This window comes from Carassius gibelio, chromosome B3, assembly GCF_023724105.1.
Source record: "Carassius gibelio isolate Cgi1373 ecotype wild population from Czech Republic chromosome B3, carGib1.2-hapl.c, whole genome shotgun sequence".
Lineage (NCBI taxonomy): Eukaryota > Metazoa > Chordata > Actinopteri > Cypriniformes > Cyprinidae > Carassius > Carassius gibelio.
Window position 1 is genome coordinate 33,813,987 of NC_068398.1, and position 18,074 is coordinate 33,832,060.

Sequence of the window (18,074 nt, forward strand, 5' to 3'; positions counted from 1 at the left end):
GGAAAGTTTCTTAGAGGGAAGCACATTAATATAAATGGTGAGCATAACAATCTGAATTGTTATCTCATTTTATTAATATATTACTATTACATGTAAAATTATATTAACAGCGAGTATGAAACAATGTTTCAGTAACTATAAAAAAAAAGGATTGATTTATTCATCATATATTAATCTCAAGGAACCTGTCTAACGTGTTCGGGTCGTACTGTACCTCACTTTGAATTTAGATTATGATAAATAAGTGGAAAATTTCTCATATTTAAAGTGTTGTAATGTTTTTTTAAATTATGTATTTCAGCAATGAAAATCACCCTTGATCAAAATTTGAAAATACTCAAAAATAAAAACAAGCACAAAAGAAGTTTGTATGGAAGAAGTATAGTTATGGAATTGACATAGACAAATGGACAGTGGTCTCTATTCTGGTCTTACTGTGAAAAAGAACGTTTCCGGTTACTTAACTGTAACCTTGTTCCCTGAGAAAGCGGAACAAGATGCTGCGCTGCTCAGCGCATTGGGAAACGTCTTATTTGTGACCAGCTATGAATAATGTATGTAACACGTCGATAGAATTGACCCGGAGGTAATATAGCCTCGGTTGATGACATCATCAGAGCGCACCCGCAACACGGGGCTATAAATAGATAAGCCACAGGTGCATCAACAGGATATTTTGTCTGAAGAGCAGTCCAGGGACATCTTGAGTACGGCAATGCAGTGCAGAATCTCGTTCCACTTTCTCAGGGAACAATGTTACAGTTAAGTAACCGGAAATATTCCCTTTCGAAAGCTACAGTCTGGACCTAAGGTTGTGCAGGTGTGCTACCAAACCACAAGAAGGCCTCAGACATTAGCTTGTGATGTTGACATGAGAGCCCGGAGTAGCATGAACATCCAAACTATAAAATCTTATGAATGTGTGCGGAGAGGACCAACCTGCCGCATCACAAACCTGTTGTAAGGGGGCACCCCTTGCTAAAGCACTAGAGGAGTCGATCTAGTGGAGTGAGCTCTAAGACCTATAGGTGAAGCTTGACCACATGCCTCATAAACTAAAGCAATAGCATCCCTGACCCAATGAGACATGGTCTGCCTGGTGGCAGCTGCTCCTCTGTTACCACCACCATAGCAGACGAACAGTTGCTCCGACTTACTCCACTGGATAGTGCGGTGGATGTAAGTTTGAAGAGAGTAGACTGGACATAGTCTATAAGATTGGCAAACCGAAAGAGCAGCCACATAAACCTAAAGAGTGGCGGGGCATGTGCCTGTTGATAATTTCTCTTGCATGAAGTCCAGAACTGAAGCAATATGGGAGTTGACTGGATCTACATTGTGTACCACACACCACCTCTCAAAGACCCCATTTACCGGCATAACTCTGTCTGGTGGAGGAAGCCCTAGCGCTAAGAATGGTATCAATAACATCCAACAAAAGCCCTATGTTCCTCAGTTGGTACCCATCAGGGGCCAAACATGAAGATTCCACAGGTTGGGCGTGGGATGGAATATCGTGCCCCCTGCCTGAGACAGAAGCTCCCTCCTCTCCAGAATCACCCATGGTGAGCCGTTGAGGCATAAATGGCTCTGTTCGGCAAACATGGCGCTATCATCAAGAGGCAAGACCTCTGGCTAGGACTCCCGGGAGCAGAGAAACAGAGGAAACGCATACAGGCGCCTTTTGGCCCAATTGTGCGCCTTCGCATCCAGACCCAGGGGGGCTGGGTGACTCAGAGAGAAGTAGAGGAACATTGCGCTGTCTGATGGGAGGTGAAGAGGTCTACTTCGTAAAATTCTTTCCAAATCCATTTCACTACCTCTGGGTGGAGTTTCCATTCCCCTGTTGGTAGTGTCTGTCTGGACAGTAAATCTGCTCCCACATTCAAACGCCCGGGAATGTAAACTGCCCCGAGTGACAGGAGCTTGTCCTGGGCCCAAAGAAAAATCTGCCTCGCTATTTTGTTCAGATTGTGTGAGTGCAGACCCCCCTGGTGATTTATATAAGAAACTGTTGCCGTGCTGTCCACCCCTACTAGGACATGACAGCCCCTCAATTGATGGAGGAAATATTTCAGAGCCAGAAATATGGCCATCAGCTCGAGACAATTGATGTGCCAATCTAGCTGATGACCCTCCCATTCCTCAAGAGGAATGCCTCCCTGATGGGCTGGGGAGTGGTCTTGGATAGCCATCCAGCTCAAGGCTGGATGGCTATCCAAGACCACTCCCCAGCCCATCAGGGAGGCATCCGTCTGCGACGACATGGTGCCCCTAGAGTCAGACCCAAGGCAAGTAACTGGACTCTGAGCCATAGAGATATGAGTCTGAGCCATAGCCCGCGACGCATCACTTTTATTCATTTTTGAGGACTGGCTCTTGGATGAAATTCTCTGGCTTTTAGCCACAACTGAAACGGTCTCATGTGCAACAGCCCCAAAGGAATAACCGTGGATGCTGAAGCCATGAAACCTAACATCTTTTAATACTGACGAACAGTGCGATCTTGGCCTAGCCTAACCTTGCTCATGGTCTGCCGAATGGTGTCGATTCAAATGGGAGACAGTTGTGCCCGCATCGTGATCGAATCCCAAACGATCCCGAGATAAGTCGTTGTTTGGGCCGGATGAAGAACACTTTTCTCTGTGTTGAGTCTCAACCCCAGAGAAACTAGATGAGCTAACACGATTTCTCTGTTATGTAGTGCCATCTCTTGCGATTGTGCTAGTATCAGCCAATCGTCGATGTAATTCAAAATGCAAATGCCCTGGAGTCGTAATGGAGCCAGTGCCAGTTTCACGGAAGTAGAGACCACGCCGTTGAAACGTGGAGGATAACGAATAAATTGGATCTAAAGGATAATAGGATAAACTGTATCCTATCTGTACTGTGCTTAATACCCATGCAGAAATGCCTGGCAGAAGTTTCCACGCTGCCAGACTCTGAAAGTGGTACCAATTTTAACACTTCCTTTTGAGGGGATGTTAGATGTTCCGTGTCTTGAATGATGGCAGGAAACACTGGAACATCTAGTATCTTGATGGAAACGACTGCCCCCCCGAAGCACAAGAAGTGGCGGGGATGGAGGGGTTTTGTGAGGGTAACGGGGTGGGGCGAAAGGCTCTCAAGCACGCCCCACCCCGTGAGGGACTACCCCCACCAGCATGAGCACCAGAGCGTCAGAGCATCAGGACTTTCTCTTCTTGTTAATGATATTCCTGATCTCTGGCTTGGGAGGTTGCTGAGCACGGCGAACCTGTCCCCAATCCCTACGAGGGGGAGCACAGTCAGCCACGCTCTGCTTTTTAAACTCCCTGGTTTTTGAAGGACTGGGGCGAGGCTGAGTGGCTGATGGCCCCTCCCCTTGAGTGCGGCGAGGAAGTAACTGAACGAACGCTTCATGTTTCTTTGCTTCCTTAAACCTGTTGACAAACATATTAATCGAATCGCCAAACAGGCCAGATGGAGAGATAGGAATGTCTAAAAGAAACAAACGTTCTTTCTCCTTAATGCCCGTCAAATTAAGCCACAGGTGCCTCTCCGTGCTGACTAAAGTTGACATAGAATGGCGGATGGCACGAGCCGTCTGCTTGGTTCCACGGAGAGACAAATCTGTGGCTTGACGAAGCTAAGCGAACGCTTCCTTGTAGATTGTACTACCCACACTAAAGTCCTTCAACAGGTCAGCCTGGTATGCCTGTAACAATGCCATAGTGTGCAGTGCAGCGCCAGCCTGACCTGCAGCTTGGTAAGCTTTACCCACTAGCGATGATGCTATTCTACAAGGTTTAGTGGGGAGAGTAGGTTTCTTAATCGAGGATGCAGATTCGGGCGAAAGATAGCTCGTGAGCGTCTCTTCAACCTGAGGCATCTCCGAAAACCCCTGCGAGCCCGTTGCTCACTCGTCACGCAGATTCCCATGAGAGCCCCTCAATGAAAAGGTGGGTGCGGTCTGGAAATAGTTCAGACGAGAGCGAAGCATCTTCACTGAGGGCAGTTCACAATGCTCGCACTCGTCTGTCTCTAAAGCCAGAACCGTGTGCTCTTCCCCCAAACAAACAAAACAGTAATCATGTGTATCCAGCTCATACATATGATGAGAGCATGGAGGAACACAACACTTACTGTTTCGTTGACTCATCCTATGAAGATCTTTAGCTGATGAAAGAATTTTCCTGCCGCACACATGCACAGAATGATCTGATGACAAAAGACCTGTTGATGCACCTGTGGCTTATCTATTTATAGCCCTGTGTTGCGGGCACGCTCTGATGACATTATCAACCGAGGCTATATTACCTCCGGGTCAATTCTATCGTCGTGTTACACACATTATTCACAGCTGGTCACGAATAAGATGTTTCCCAATGCGCTGAGCAGTGCAGCATCAACTGTAGCTTTCTCAGGGAACACAATTGTTCTGGGCCTGTTGTAATATAATGAGCTAGTTTTATAATTCTGCTATATTTACAATGCGTGATGTCAACCACATTGCTTTTATATGCTAAACTCACAGTATGTGAGATGTTAATTGTGAAGATAATAATAATAAGGTAAATTGATATATTGAATAAATAACATAGCAACCTGAGCATATATCTTGAATTAATTTGTTTGTAGGTAAAACTTTGATTGTTTGCTTTTATTTGCTTTTGAATGCTATGATATTTTTCTCAATTTATCAACTGTCTTTATCTACCTTTCTTCTGTTTTAGCTATGACATGGTCCATTATGGTCATTCCAACCAACTTCGACAAGCCAAGGCTATGGGGGACTATCTCATTGTGGGAGTGCATACTGACGGTACTCTCTCTCTCTTTCTCACACACACATACCCACATGGAAAAAACCTATATAAACATATATGTTTCAATATAGGTTTTGATATAGGTTTTTAATAAATGTGACATATATAAAATTGGCCGTTTTCCTATATTATATGTACATATATGTACATATATGCACACATATATTTACACATATATGTACACATATATACACATATTTGTACATATACACACACATATATTTACACATATATGTACACATATCTATGTGCATACATATACCTATATACTGTACGTAGGTACATATATGCACGTATACATGCACCTATATGTTCACCTATAATAGTACAATTAAAATCCATAGCTGCTAGGCAACATAAATAAAAGTCCAAAATGTAGAAATGTACATTATTTATTTACTCAAGATCAATCAAATAGTACAAAACAAAAAATATAGTACAAGAACAAAAATAAGACAAAAAACCTTCTAGGCAACATAAATAAAAGTCCCAAATATAGAAATGTACATTATGTATTTACAAGAACAATCAAATAGTACAAGAACAAAAATAAGACAAAAAACTGAACAGAAAAAAAAAATCTTTATTATTCTTGGAAGGTCTGTCATGACTCGCCTCATCATCTTCCTCCTCCGCTGCCTCCTCCTCCTCCTCTTCCTCTTCCTTCCTGCACTATCCAATGATGTTTGATAGGGTGTCTGAGATTTTTATTTTTTCCTTTTTTTTTCGGCGCACACATTTTTTAGCGGATACGCATTTTCGTCCACACAGATCTGGCGTTTTGGAAGAGTGACATGGATGTTTTGAAACCGAGGGAAAAAATAAAATAAAAAAAGTCTCCATGTGGATGAGGCCGAAAAAGTAACGGGTACTTACAGTTATGGATAGAAATGTAGCGGAGTAAAGAGTACAATATTTGCCTCTCAAATGTACTTGAGTAAAGTCATGAGTACTCCCCAAAAATGATACTCGAGTAAAGTACAGATCCCTCAAAATTGTACTTAAGTACTGTACTCAAGTAAATGTACTCCGTTACTGTCCGGCTCTGTATATCATGTTAATATATTGCCATAGTTAAATTCCATAACATGCCAATTACATGTGATCCCAATTTCACATGTACGCACATACATAAGTTCTTGCATAATTTTTTTCGTTAATTCTTAGTTTTTGCCTTGTTATTAAAAAAAATTAGCTAGGCATCATGTATGACAGTCAAAAATGGGATATTAGCTACAAAATGACCAGATCCTGCCATTAGCTATATAGAAGACATATCTTGTATGTATAGGACTTATATGTGGATATGAAGAAGCAATACAGGATACCTATATTTCCTATATATGCACAAATATGCACCTTAATTTTACCTATATGTGGCACATATACGCATATATGCAGTATATATACGCATATATGCAGCATATATGTGCATATATGCAGCATATAGGTTTCATATATCCGCATATATCCACATATAGGTTCTTTCCATGTGGGTACACACACAAATTCAATATAAACAACAAACAACACTGTAACACAAGTGTAACACATTGACAAAATTGAATGAACCAATTTGGGGAGTGGGATTAGACTTTACATAGGATAATTTACATGTTTACTTTTGTGATGAAAGATTTACAAGAGTTGCATAAATTGCATAGACAACAGGCTTTTCGATCATTAACTGATAATTTTGTTTAAGCTTGCACAGATGAGAGCTGACATGAGATTGTGACCATGATTTCACCAAGTACAACATGTTCCTGGATCAACATCCTTATTGATCGTGGAAATCGAGCATCGCGTTAGTTCAGTCAGGCCATGTTAGTCACGCTTGCATCAGCTGACAGTCAGCTGTTCCTGACGTGAACCAATCCAGTCTTGACACCTATCACCTGCGGTCTATTTAAATTGCCATTATTCAGTGTCACTTCCATCGCATTGCTGCTTGCAATTAACACCCTCCTCCAACCCCAAATCCACCAACTGGACCTGTAATCCGATCTAACTTGTTCTTTCTTTACAGTGTCTTCATTGGAAGCAGTCTCTATAACATTTTCTTTACAACCCATGTAATTGTGAATTGTAATTATATATGCTTATAATGGTTCTGTTCTGTACCCCAGGGGGGTTTGTCTTGCTGCTCTCCCCGCTCTGTCAATGCATGGCTGCATGGACAGGCGTGTGGAGTGTTGCCCAGAACATAACCATACCGCCAACACTAACTGTATGCAATTATAATTGTCATAAATATACTTGACGGAAGTGGTCCTGATTGAACAACATTTCAATTACTTTTCCGGAAATATCTGTTTTAGGCTTACAATTAGGGTTAGGTGCTTCTACACCCTTGTTAATTAGCATAATTTAGGAATAAATTATTGGTAGGGTTAGGTTTAGGGGTAGGGATTGGGTTTAAGTCTATATTTCTGGACAGTAATGTTGATCCAGGATCAACAAAAGATGTTGATCCAGGAACATGTATTGCTTGGCGAAATAACAGTGACCGACATGAGACGTGGAAAAAAGGCCTGACTGAAATAAGTTTCTACTGATTTAGAATTTTCATGTTAGAATATAGATGGGTCATGATGGGGTCTTTAAGGCTTATCTCTTTCAAAAGTATCTTATATTACAGTACACACTGGCCTGAAGTGAAGTGATGGAGAGAAGGGAATAGAATCAGGAAAGGTCCTTGAGTCAGAATTTAAATTTAGGTCATTCAAAGTGCAACCAAACTAAATGTCTTAGCATTGCCCGGCTCTGAAGTTATCAGGCAGAAAAGTGGTCAGGCAGGCATGGGTAAGAATCCAGATCAGTCCATGGCTAATCAAATCTCAGGAATTAGGTGAGAATCACGTTCAGTTAGGGAGAGAGATCATGCGAGGGGCAGAAAGCACCAACAAGGGACTCAGAAGGTCATCAACATAAGAGCAGTCCAAAACTGGTGGGTTCTAGAGGGAAACAGGTAACCGCAAACTGGGCAAAAAAGAAATACATGAGCAAAAGAAAAAAAGAGAGAAGTTAAAGAGAAGTTAATCATTGAATTCACAGACTGGACAAGATAACAGCTAGTTGAAAACCACTACTGTAGATGAAGATTGTAGACATACTTCAAGACTGAAGACTGTATGTTTCTTCTAAAAGTGCTTAATCAGAAATTATTTTTTGACGTTGAACCAAGAAACCTTTAACCAAGAAACAAATAACAGAAGATGGAAATGAAGTATACTGATTCTAATGTCTCTCTTTTCATCCAGAGGAGATCTCTAAGCACAAAGGTCCTCCAGTGTTCACCCAAGCTGAGAGATATAAGATGGTGCGAGCAATCAAGTGGGTCGATGAGATCGTGGAAGGAGCTCCATATGTTACTACGCTTGAGACTCTGGACAAATATTGTTGCGATTTCTGTGTTCATGGAGGTCAGAGCCCAAACATAATAACCATGTCTAAACTGTGCTACAACATTGTTTTTTTTTTTTTGTTTTTTTTTTTTAGGGACAGCGCACAATTTAGACAATTGCACCAGAGTTAGCTAACAGCTAACTTGCTTCTGTTGTCCCTGGGCAGGTAGACAAAACACAAAAAAAAAAACTCAAAACAACCACTGAACAACAAATACACTACATAGATTTACAAAAATACATATTATCCATCAATTCAAACTTGATAAAAACGGTTTGATATACACCAAATACAGAAAATACAATGCAATCATTAGTGGCGACACTCTTGTGCTAATTTTAGCCAAATTTTGAGGCTGGCTTTAAATACTGCTAAACTTCCTGAGTTTCTAATGTTTGTGGGTACTGAATTCCACTTTTTCACTACTTTAACAGAGAAGACGGATTGCCCAATTGTTGTCTTTCTAAAATGCGTTACCAAATCACCCCTAGTTGATGCTCTAGTTCTACTGGCACTGCCACTGCCAGATAAAACTATGCATCCTGTAAGAGGAGGGGGTGCAAGATCATGAATAACTTTAAACATTAGACATACATCTGAATAAAATAAGAAATTATCAAAATTGAGAAAATTATATTTTTTCAGAATATTACAATGATGATAATCCTTAGGTTTTTTTGTCTAATACTATTAAAATGTGTTTATAAAGTGAATAAATAGGCTTGAGCGTAGTCGCTCCTGCCTTTGACCAGGTTGTTATACAGTAAGACAAATGGGGAAAAATCATTGTGTGTACAAAAAGGTTTGCAGCAGACAGTGACAAATTATGTCTAATACTCTTAAAATTGTTTAGATTAAATTTAAGTCTTGATGACCTTACTAACTTGTTTTTAGAAAGGTCAAATTTGTATCAATTATGATGCCTAAATATTTAACATGTGTCACAGATGTAATGACTTCACCGTTAATTAAAATAACAGGATTAACTGAGTTATTAATCCTCACTGTAAAATACATGCCAACTGTTTTACTTAGATTAAGGGTCAAACATGAATTTGCCAGCCAATCCGACATCTTACTCATCGAAGCTGTCAGTTTGGCTGCAGCGTGTTCTTTAGATCTTGCATGGGTAAAAATCACAGTGTCATCAGCATACATCTGGACGTTAACATCTGGACATGTTTGAGGGAGGTCATTTATATATATACAAAATAAAAGAGGTCCTAAAATAGACCCTTGAGGGACCCCTGAAATACAGTTTGCAAATGAGGAACACTTATCACCCACTTTTGTACATTGTTTTCTGTTATTCAAATAGGATTCCATCCAGGAATAGCAAAAACAGTCCTTGGTGATGATTCAGTTAACCATGACTCTGAGATAAAAATAAAATCTAAATTGGAGTCTATCAGCAAACCTTCAAGTTGCTCAGTTTTTGACACAATGCTTCTGAAATTCAAATGTCCACCAAGCAATCCTTTAGGTTTGAGTCGTTTGTCCCTCAAGGGCTATAAAAGCCTTGTGGGTATTAAAGTCAGTATGAATATGAGACCCACAGGACCATGACGTTTTGGATTACTGGATTGACCAAATTAAATACATACATACTACACACATTTATACTAAAAAGATCATACATTTTTAGCTCTACAAAGGAAGTAATTACTAAGTAATTACCTACGTACCTACTTTATTACTTTATTAGCTGTTCTGTTCAGACAGTGCTCCTCTGCACAACTTGAAGTCCAGGTAAAAATTTCAACAATCTATTCATGTTCATCTGTTTGTGTGTACTACATTTAAGTAAAAAACAAAGCTGAATGGTTCTAGAGCATCACTACTCTCTAAAGAAATATAGTTTTCAGTAAATTGTACAGTAACTTGTTTAGTCTTGGTCCGCCATGCACAGTATTTTGGGCACAGTATTCAATGCACTACTTCACAGTAGTTCACTTATGCAAGCTTTATTATGACCCAAATCAACTGGCCGTGTCTCCTCAGATGACATCACTCTCACTGTGGATGGGAAAGACACATATGACGAAGTGAAGAAGTCGGGCAGGTACAGGTAAGGCCATTCATACCTCTGCTGCTCATGCTGCTAATGTTTAGTATGGTTCTTATTTAAAGTGGATTTTTTTCAGAGAGTGCAAGAGAACCCAAGGTGTGTCCACTACAGACCTGGTCGGCCGCATGCTGCTTATGACCAAAGCTCATCACAGCAACATGGTAAGGCCCGAAACATACTCAAAATATGTAAATGCAGAAGGCTCTCACTAGACAAGCTTGATTTCAAACATGTCAGACCTCAGTTCATAATTCAAGTACATGTTGGGTTGTAACACCCAGTTTTATGGAAAAAATTACAATCATACTGTTTTTTACCATTATTTGTTATAATGTTCATATTCACCCTACTTTAACTTACTTATTAATGCGAGTTTGCTTGTCACTTTGGCATCATGTTTACACCATTGTCACCTCCACATTATGTCCGTAACTCTCTCACTGGTATTGAATTGGACCTGATCATAAAAAGTAACTGTTCAAAGATCTGTTCGAGTTTTTAAAAAAATATCTAGAATACTGATTGTTTGTCATGACACAGAATTACAAAAATGCACATTAAGTATGTAAATGCTTACAATACACCGGCCAAGCATTCACATCTACTTTTGCATACTTGTTTAGGGTTTGTTTCTGATATGTCTCTAGTACTGTATGCTATAATTACACATTGTGTAATTGGACATTCATTTCTTCCTTTCTTTTGTCTGCAGGGCAGATCAGACTATCAACAACACACAGACAACTTTGGAAGAGTGAGTGTTTTATTCTCTTTTGGGTTGTTCTTGTGGTCTTAATATTTTTTTTTCTAAATGTTTTGAAGTACAATAGAGAGGATTTCTTTGGTAGTTTGGTTATAATAAATTATTCTGCCAGTACTACAGTAATGAATTAATTTGTGTGCAAAACCATATTGCCATAACCAAATCAGCATGGCAAGCCTGCCATCATGATTTTGCAGGTATCTGTTTTTTTGTTGTTGTTGTTGTTGTTGTTGTTGTTTTGAAATACAAATGCCAATAGGGAGCTGTCACGCTGTCTGGTCTCTGTTTCCCTGAGTCTCAACTAGTGGTCTCACTTCCCCATAGGCACCTCACCGTAGGCACTACAATTCCCACAAAGCCTTGTCCCTTCATCACAGTAATTGCACTCCTGTTAATTGCAATCTTCACTTGATAGTCATTACCCTGCCTATATTAACTGGTCTGTTTCTGTTTGTTTTCATTGAGTCCTTTCTTTCCGTCACCCAGTTTCCTCGCCATCTTCCGAGTTTCCTGTTCCAGTTCCTATTCCTGTTCCATTCCTTGTTTGTTTGTTTGGATTGATTTTTGGTTTTGACCCCTGCTTGTTGGATTCTGATTTGGATTACCCATTTGGATCTCTCGTCTTCTGTGTTTCCCTGGGATCCGATTGTAACAGGAGCCCAGAATTCCATAGTATAAATAATATAAAATTGATTAGTCATTCTCAGATCCCCCTCTCCCACCTACACTGTAAAAAATTTCTTGTTGTTTTTACAAAAACTTTTTGGCAGCTGTGGTTGCCAGAATAATTTTGTAAAAATACAGAAAACTGTAAACACATTTACGTCAAAAACTGTTAATTTTACAATATAAAGCTGTAATTTACAAACAAGAAAATGTGAATATAAACCAGTAAATTCAACAACACACAAAATTAAATCTGTTTTGTACCTTGAAAATACTGACAACCACCATAATAATAAAGATGGTACTGTATAAGAGAAAGCCACATGAAGTATCAAAGCTCATCACAAGTAGCTTCACCACAAGCAGAAGTATATATTAACATATAGAAGGTGCACATTTATGGAAACACAAAACACCATCATGGTAACACACGTGATACTTAAATAATGCAAAAAACTTTCATTAAGCAACAGAAGATGTAACATAAAGCTCAAATGTACATAACTGATAACAAGAACTATTTAAAAACATGATTATTTAAACAAAATACTTTCAAACGTGGAGTGTCACGAAGGGAATTCTGGGAATATCAGTTTACAGTTTTAGACTGTAAATTATACATTGATTTGTTCTTTTTTTACTTCTAAAAGCTGTATAATTAACAGAATTTTACTGTAAATTTACATTAAATGCTTTGTTAGATCTTTTACAGTTTTTCCCTGTATATAGTACGGGAACTTACTGTTAACCTATTATCAGTTTTTTTCCGTAGCGTTTTTACAAAATTTTACAGTTAAAATTACACTTATTTTTTACAGTGTAGGATTGTTTACTTGCTTTTCTGCTTTGCCCTTTTATTCCTTCTTCTGCTAGCATTCACATGCCTCTGCCAAGTTGGGACATAAAAAAAGCTTTATTGTCTTCACAGTCCATAATCAGAGACTGAGCCATGAATGGCACCTCTGTTTCTGAGTTTAACATTGAGTAAATAATTCCTAGTCATTGAATCCAAATGGAGAGAGAAAAGTTCTTTAATGTCCCAAGACCTTCACTGGTAGTGAAAAAAAAAACACCCATTGCAAAGGACTCAGACTTGACTTAGGTGCAGATGCACTGTATGTCTAGAGTGCTGACTACAATGTTATGGTTTTTCAGTCATTATTGTGTGCTCTTGACATCAGAAGAAGAAAAAAAAATGCTTGTTGGCTTATTCAAGGGCCGCTGGTTTAACACATCTTCTTGGCCCTAACAGAACCACCAAAGTGCTCTTATCATTCATCATGGTCTTTATATTGTGTTTGAGTATAATAAATGTATTACTATATAAAAAAGTGCATTATTAGCAATGATTAGTTAAATGTTTAATTATTAATATTTATTGTTGTAATATTTGTTATCATTTCTGTACTGCTCACCACAGGGTCCTAAAGGCCACAGTCCCTGGACAGGAGTGTCACAGTTCCTGCAGACGTCCCAAAAAATCATCCAGTTTGCCTCAGGAAAGGAACCACAGCCAGGAGACACAATCATCTATGTGGCTGGAGCTTTTGACCTATTTCGTATCCTTACCTGCTTCGACAGTAATAAGAGCAACCAAAATTTCTTCCATTAAAAACAAAAGAATATAATATTATTTAAATCTTTGAAAAAAAAAGGGAACTAAATTAATTTCTAAAAGAGATTTTAAACAATCTGGTGGAGTTGTAGATTGTCAGTAAATAACAAATTATGTGTCTGTTCCTCACACAAATTTTATTGACTTCAGGTGATTGAACAGACAGAATGAATGACAGAAGGGTGAATTTTTCCTTGTAAGATAGAGAGTTGGTGAGCATTGGCTACTCACAACATCATCAAGAGGTATTACAGCTATTACACTACTGAAAATAAAATAACTTGGATACAGGACAGGTCCCCCTTTTATAAAAAGGTATAAAAATCACTTTTATGTAAAAAAAAAAAAAAAAAAAAAAAAAAAAAAGGTATTTAAATAACCTCACTGGGCCATTGACAGTGTTATTACTGTTACTCTGTTCATTCTCTTATCTATTGCCATTTTTATTTGGCAGACTGGGAACTTCATGTTAAATGCTCTGCAGAAAAAAAAAAAAATGTTCTTTCAAATGCACAGTGTGTGAACATTCTGAAGGATTAAAGCAAACAGCTAGCACAGAATATAGATTCATTATGCTGTCATTCTTTGACATTTAAAAAATAATGAATCGACAATTGTTCATTTTATTTAGAGTTTTTACATGGGCTGCATGTGCATTTTCTGAGAACATATGAGTAAGACAATATTCATGTTGTCCTCTTTACCCTGATGCAAATCAGATATTGGCCATGTGGATTTCCTGGATGCAGTGTCCCAGCTTTCAGAAAAGCCATATGTTATTGTTGGCTTGCACTTTGATCAGGTAAGCTGAATACAGGAAAATCTTAGAAATATATTTAAAATAAAAATTTTCTTGGTTGAGCACAATGCTGATTGTCTTTCAAAGAACATAAGAGAATAAGAGAAGGAGAAAGAGGAACTGCATGTTTGTTTGTTTTTATTATTATTATCATCACTTTAGGAGGTGAATCGTTACAAGGGGAAAAACTATCCAATAATGAACATCCATGAGAGGACTCTGAGTGTGCTGGCCTGTCGAGTGAGCATTAATCTTTTGCATTGCAGTTAATCCCCATTTATGTCTTGTTTTATATAAATAGCTTGATATTAATTAATTTCTATATTTTGTTTTCAAATCTCCCAGTATGTCTCTGAGGTTGTTATAGGAGCACCCTATGCTGTCACAAAAGACTTATTGGACCATTTCAAGGTAAATACTCTTCCACTGTTTTAAATTTGATTCTTGACTTTTTGTCAGACTTGATTAAGAGTTGGATAGAACACTGGTTTTTGACCATCAGCATAAAAAATGTGGCCATTAGTCATGTTCACACAAATGTTTTTAGTATTAACAAATATACCTTGTATAACCCATAAAATGATGACAATTAATTTTCTGTTACAATTATAAAATTAATTGCATCTACTAATTAAAACTAAATGTTACAGTAAATAAAATAATTTTTACATTTATTTTCCAGAGGAACTTTGTGTAGAGTTGTGTGAAGACTCACCCACAACCTCAGATAAGAGGACTCTGTATAAATTAGCTGATTTGAGATTAAGATCAGACACATTCTTAATTTGTGGCCACAATATTTTTTTCCACATGTCAATCTCTTTTTTTTTTTAGAGATGCAATTTGATTTGATTTGCGACCATGATAGGTCATGCAGCTAATTTCATAGATTTTATTCTAATTTACTTCACACACTAGTGATTTAAAAAGTTTTTCTAGTAATGTATTTATAATACTGTTATAATGAGGTATTCAGGGTTTGGAGTAATACACTGTCCCCATGGTATAGGTAGACCTGGTGTGCCATGGAAAAACTGAAGTGTTTCCAGACAGAGATGGATCAGACCCATATGCTGTAAGTGTCATGATAGGATAATTATTCAAAATTCTAACACAATACACTTTTATTTCATAATCTGTGCTTGTTTTCTGTGCACAGGTACCCAGGAAAATGGGAATATTGCGAACAGTGGATAGTGGAAACAGTCTTACCACTGATGTCATTGTGCAGAGGATCATCAAAAACAGGTGTTATATTAAGCTCTGACCTGTTAACATGCAGGAAGCCACTGGTGACCACTTTCTTTGTTTACTGTCATTTGCAGCATTTACTTAATGAATGCAAAGGGTACAATATTGTTAAATGAGCACTGGAATAAAAGCTTCATTTGACTTAATTCTTCTTTAAACCTCTTGATCTCACAACACATAAACATCCACATTTCACTAACCACATGGACATTTTACTGATACTTGCCACCAAAGCACACAGATTGCAAAGTTGATTCTGTCTAATTTGTTATATATTGTTTTTTAAAAATTGAAGTAACACAGATTAATTGATCTTGCCTGCTTTGAGACAAATGTATTATTAATGATTGTTCAAGAAAATTAAATCTGTTTTCAAATAACTGATGAGTATGTAAAAGGATGTGCTTGTGGGTGTGCGATTTAGAGATAATCACCAAATTTATAATCAAACAATATAAAAAAATATATATTAATAATTTCATCTAATAAAATATTTTATTTATTGTTAGTATATATATAGTATAGTATATAGTAGTTTCTTTCTTCATTCTATCTGGTTTCTTTTTATTTATTATATAATAAAAAAAAAACTTGCTATGTGTACTGCGTTAAGCTAACTGCGACTTGTCATAGCACTTGCATATCATTGCTCTGTTGATTTTGATTGCTTCCATTTTCCTCATTTGACTAAATGACTAAATGTAAAATGTAAAATAGTACATACTTTGCTTAAGCAATTTTAAGGTGTGCTTTTAGACCTGCTGTATCTGACTTCTTAAATTTGTAAATATTCTATGAGTGAAAATGTTCAATAACAATAAAGTTTTATTTTGTTGGTCACACCTAAGGTGACTTTTAAATCTAAGAAAAATCATTCAGTATTTCTTTTACAGTAAATTGTAATGGACAATCACGGTCAGGAATGATCAATACAATGCTCACATTATTCCTTCATTTGCCTACCAGGCTGCTGTTTGAGGCCAGAAACCAGAAAAAAGAGGCCAAAGAGATGGCGGTAATCCAGGCCATGAAGCGACGAGAAGAAGACAAGGCTAAAGAGAGAGCGCAGGCTGTGCTGTAGGGAAGAAAAAAAGTTCATCAGAGACTAACAAAACCCAGTACATGCAGTTGACTTTTTTCTAATGTGTCCAGATTTTGGACTTACATACCGTCAGAATACCAGCAGCTGAGAGCTCCTTTTATTGACGAATTAGCATGTGTTGTCTTGGGAGCATCTGCTTTTGTGAACCACTCTCGCACTCTCCACCTGAAGGACCAATTCAACATTTCTTGAAGGCAGTGGGCCATTTCCATCAGATCTGTTTACTAAGTAAAGAAGTAGGCTGGAACTTGTCCTGCACTTTGCTGTGTGCAGGATGTTGCCACTCTGGTGACCAACATGACCTACGTGGCCTTTACCTCCACATGTAACTCCAGAGTTATTCTAACCTTTGCTTGGAAATCAACACTCCTGAAGATCTGAATTCATCAGAAGAGCACTACAGTCTGCTGTCCTAAAACACTGTATTAATTATAAAGATTTAATATTTATCTGTCATTATTAATGGCTAATCCTCATATGAAGTATTTTTCATTGTAATATACAACAAAGTGAATCGTTCTATTAAAAATATATGAAAATAATAGTTAAGATATGGTGTTCATCAAACTTGCATTTTAATATGTTTTTTTTTATGTTTATGTTTTTGTTTATTATAGTTTTTGAACTTAACCATTATAACTAGTCAAAAGGATATACTATATTTCAGGAAGTTTTTGTTAAAAGTTCCCAAGGGTATAGTTCACAAAAAAATAAATAAATAAATATTCACTCATGGTATTCCACTCAAAAGTACCATAAAAGTTGATATGTCTTGTACTTTATTTTCCCAAACTTCTTCTGTTAAACAAGAATTTTGTGTGAGAAAACAGCATGAAATGTTAGTCTTATTTACTGCTAACTTTTACTGCCACAGTTCTCAAAATTTATTGTGGAAAAATTAATTTAAACTTGCTAACCTGTTGTCAGGATCAGCAGGTGAAAATGTCATGTTCATTATTCACTTTTGTTTTGGGGAAAATATCACTTCACCCTGTCTGCCTAACATATCCTGTAATTCACAGAAGAATTTGAATATTGATTTAAAAGTACATGCTAATTTTGTTTTGTGGTGAAATACTTCCTTTAGGGTTTAAAGAGGTTTAAAGTTTCTGTTTTAAATGTATTAAAAATTAAATTATACTACATCTAGTTCTTAGAGTGAACATGCTGATCAAGAGTTAGTTCCTTGTTTTCTATTTTATTTAGAATGATTTTGGAAGGCAATTTGAGATCAGCATGTTAAGCTGAGCCACGTTATACACGAAGACAGACATACACTCCTTTACAAGTCTGCATACAGTTTTGAGTTTGTTTCTTATGAAGGTGTGTACACCATACCCAAAATTACTTGTGCAGAATGAGTAACCAATTATAGCCACAATAGGTCTTCCTATCAGTGGAAATATGTGTAAAATTCATAGAAACCACAATGGACTGAAACCAACTCAACCTGTTTTGATGTGCTGTGATATATAAAGTGTATAAACCTCAATCATGGAACCAACTACTGTCTAAATATAATGGTTTCAGGGATTATATTATTTTGAGTCAACACTGAACTGACTTACATTGTTTTGTTTTCATGTACAATTTT

General features: G+C 37.5%; 1 protein-coding gene across 2 annotated transcripts in view; it reads left to right on the plus strand.

Annotated features, from left to right (window-relative positions):
• LOC127953406 (ethanolamine-phosphate cytidylyltransferase-like) overlaps positions 1–17,244 on the plus strand; it is a 28,149-nt gene extending 10,905 nt beyond the window's left edge. For both annotated transcript variants that reach the window (XM_052552648.1, XM_052552647.1), the window contains 12 exons: positions 4,716–4,804; positions 8,072–8,233; positions 10,218–10,284; positions 10,361–10,445; positions 10,997–11,038; positions 13,134–13,272; positions 14,048–14,130; positions 14,290–14,367; positions 14,473–14,538; positions 15,137–15,202; positions 15,287–15,375; positions 16,345–17,244. In XM_052552648.1, the coding sequence (XP_052408608.1) occupies positions 4,723–4,804; positions 8,072–8,233; positions 10,218–10,284; positions 10,361–10,445; positions 10,997–11,038; positions 13,134–13,272; positions 14,048–14,130; positions 14,290–14,367; positions 14,473–14,538; positions 15,137–15,202; positions 15,287–15,375; positions 16,345–16,459 (1,074 nt within the window). In that variant the 5' untranslated portion in view covers positions 4,716–4,722 and the 3' untranslated portion in view covers positions 16,460–17,244. The remainder of the gene's footprint in view (positions 1–4,715; positions 4,805–8,071; positions 8,234–10,217; positions 10,285–10,360; positions 10,446–10,996; positions 11,039–13,133; positions 13,273–14,047; positions 14,131–14,289; positions 14,368–14,472; positions 14,539–15,136; positions 15,203–15,286; positions 15,376–16,344) is intronic.
• The last annotated feature ends 830 nt before the right edge of the window (positions 17,245–18,074 follow it).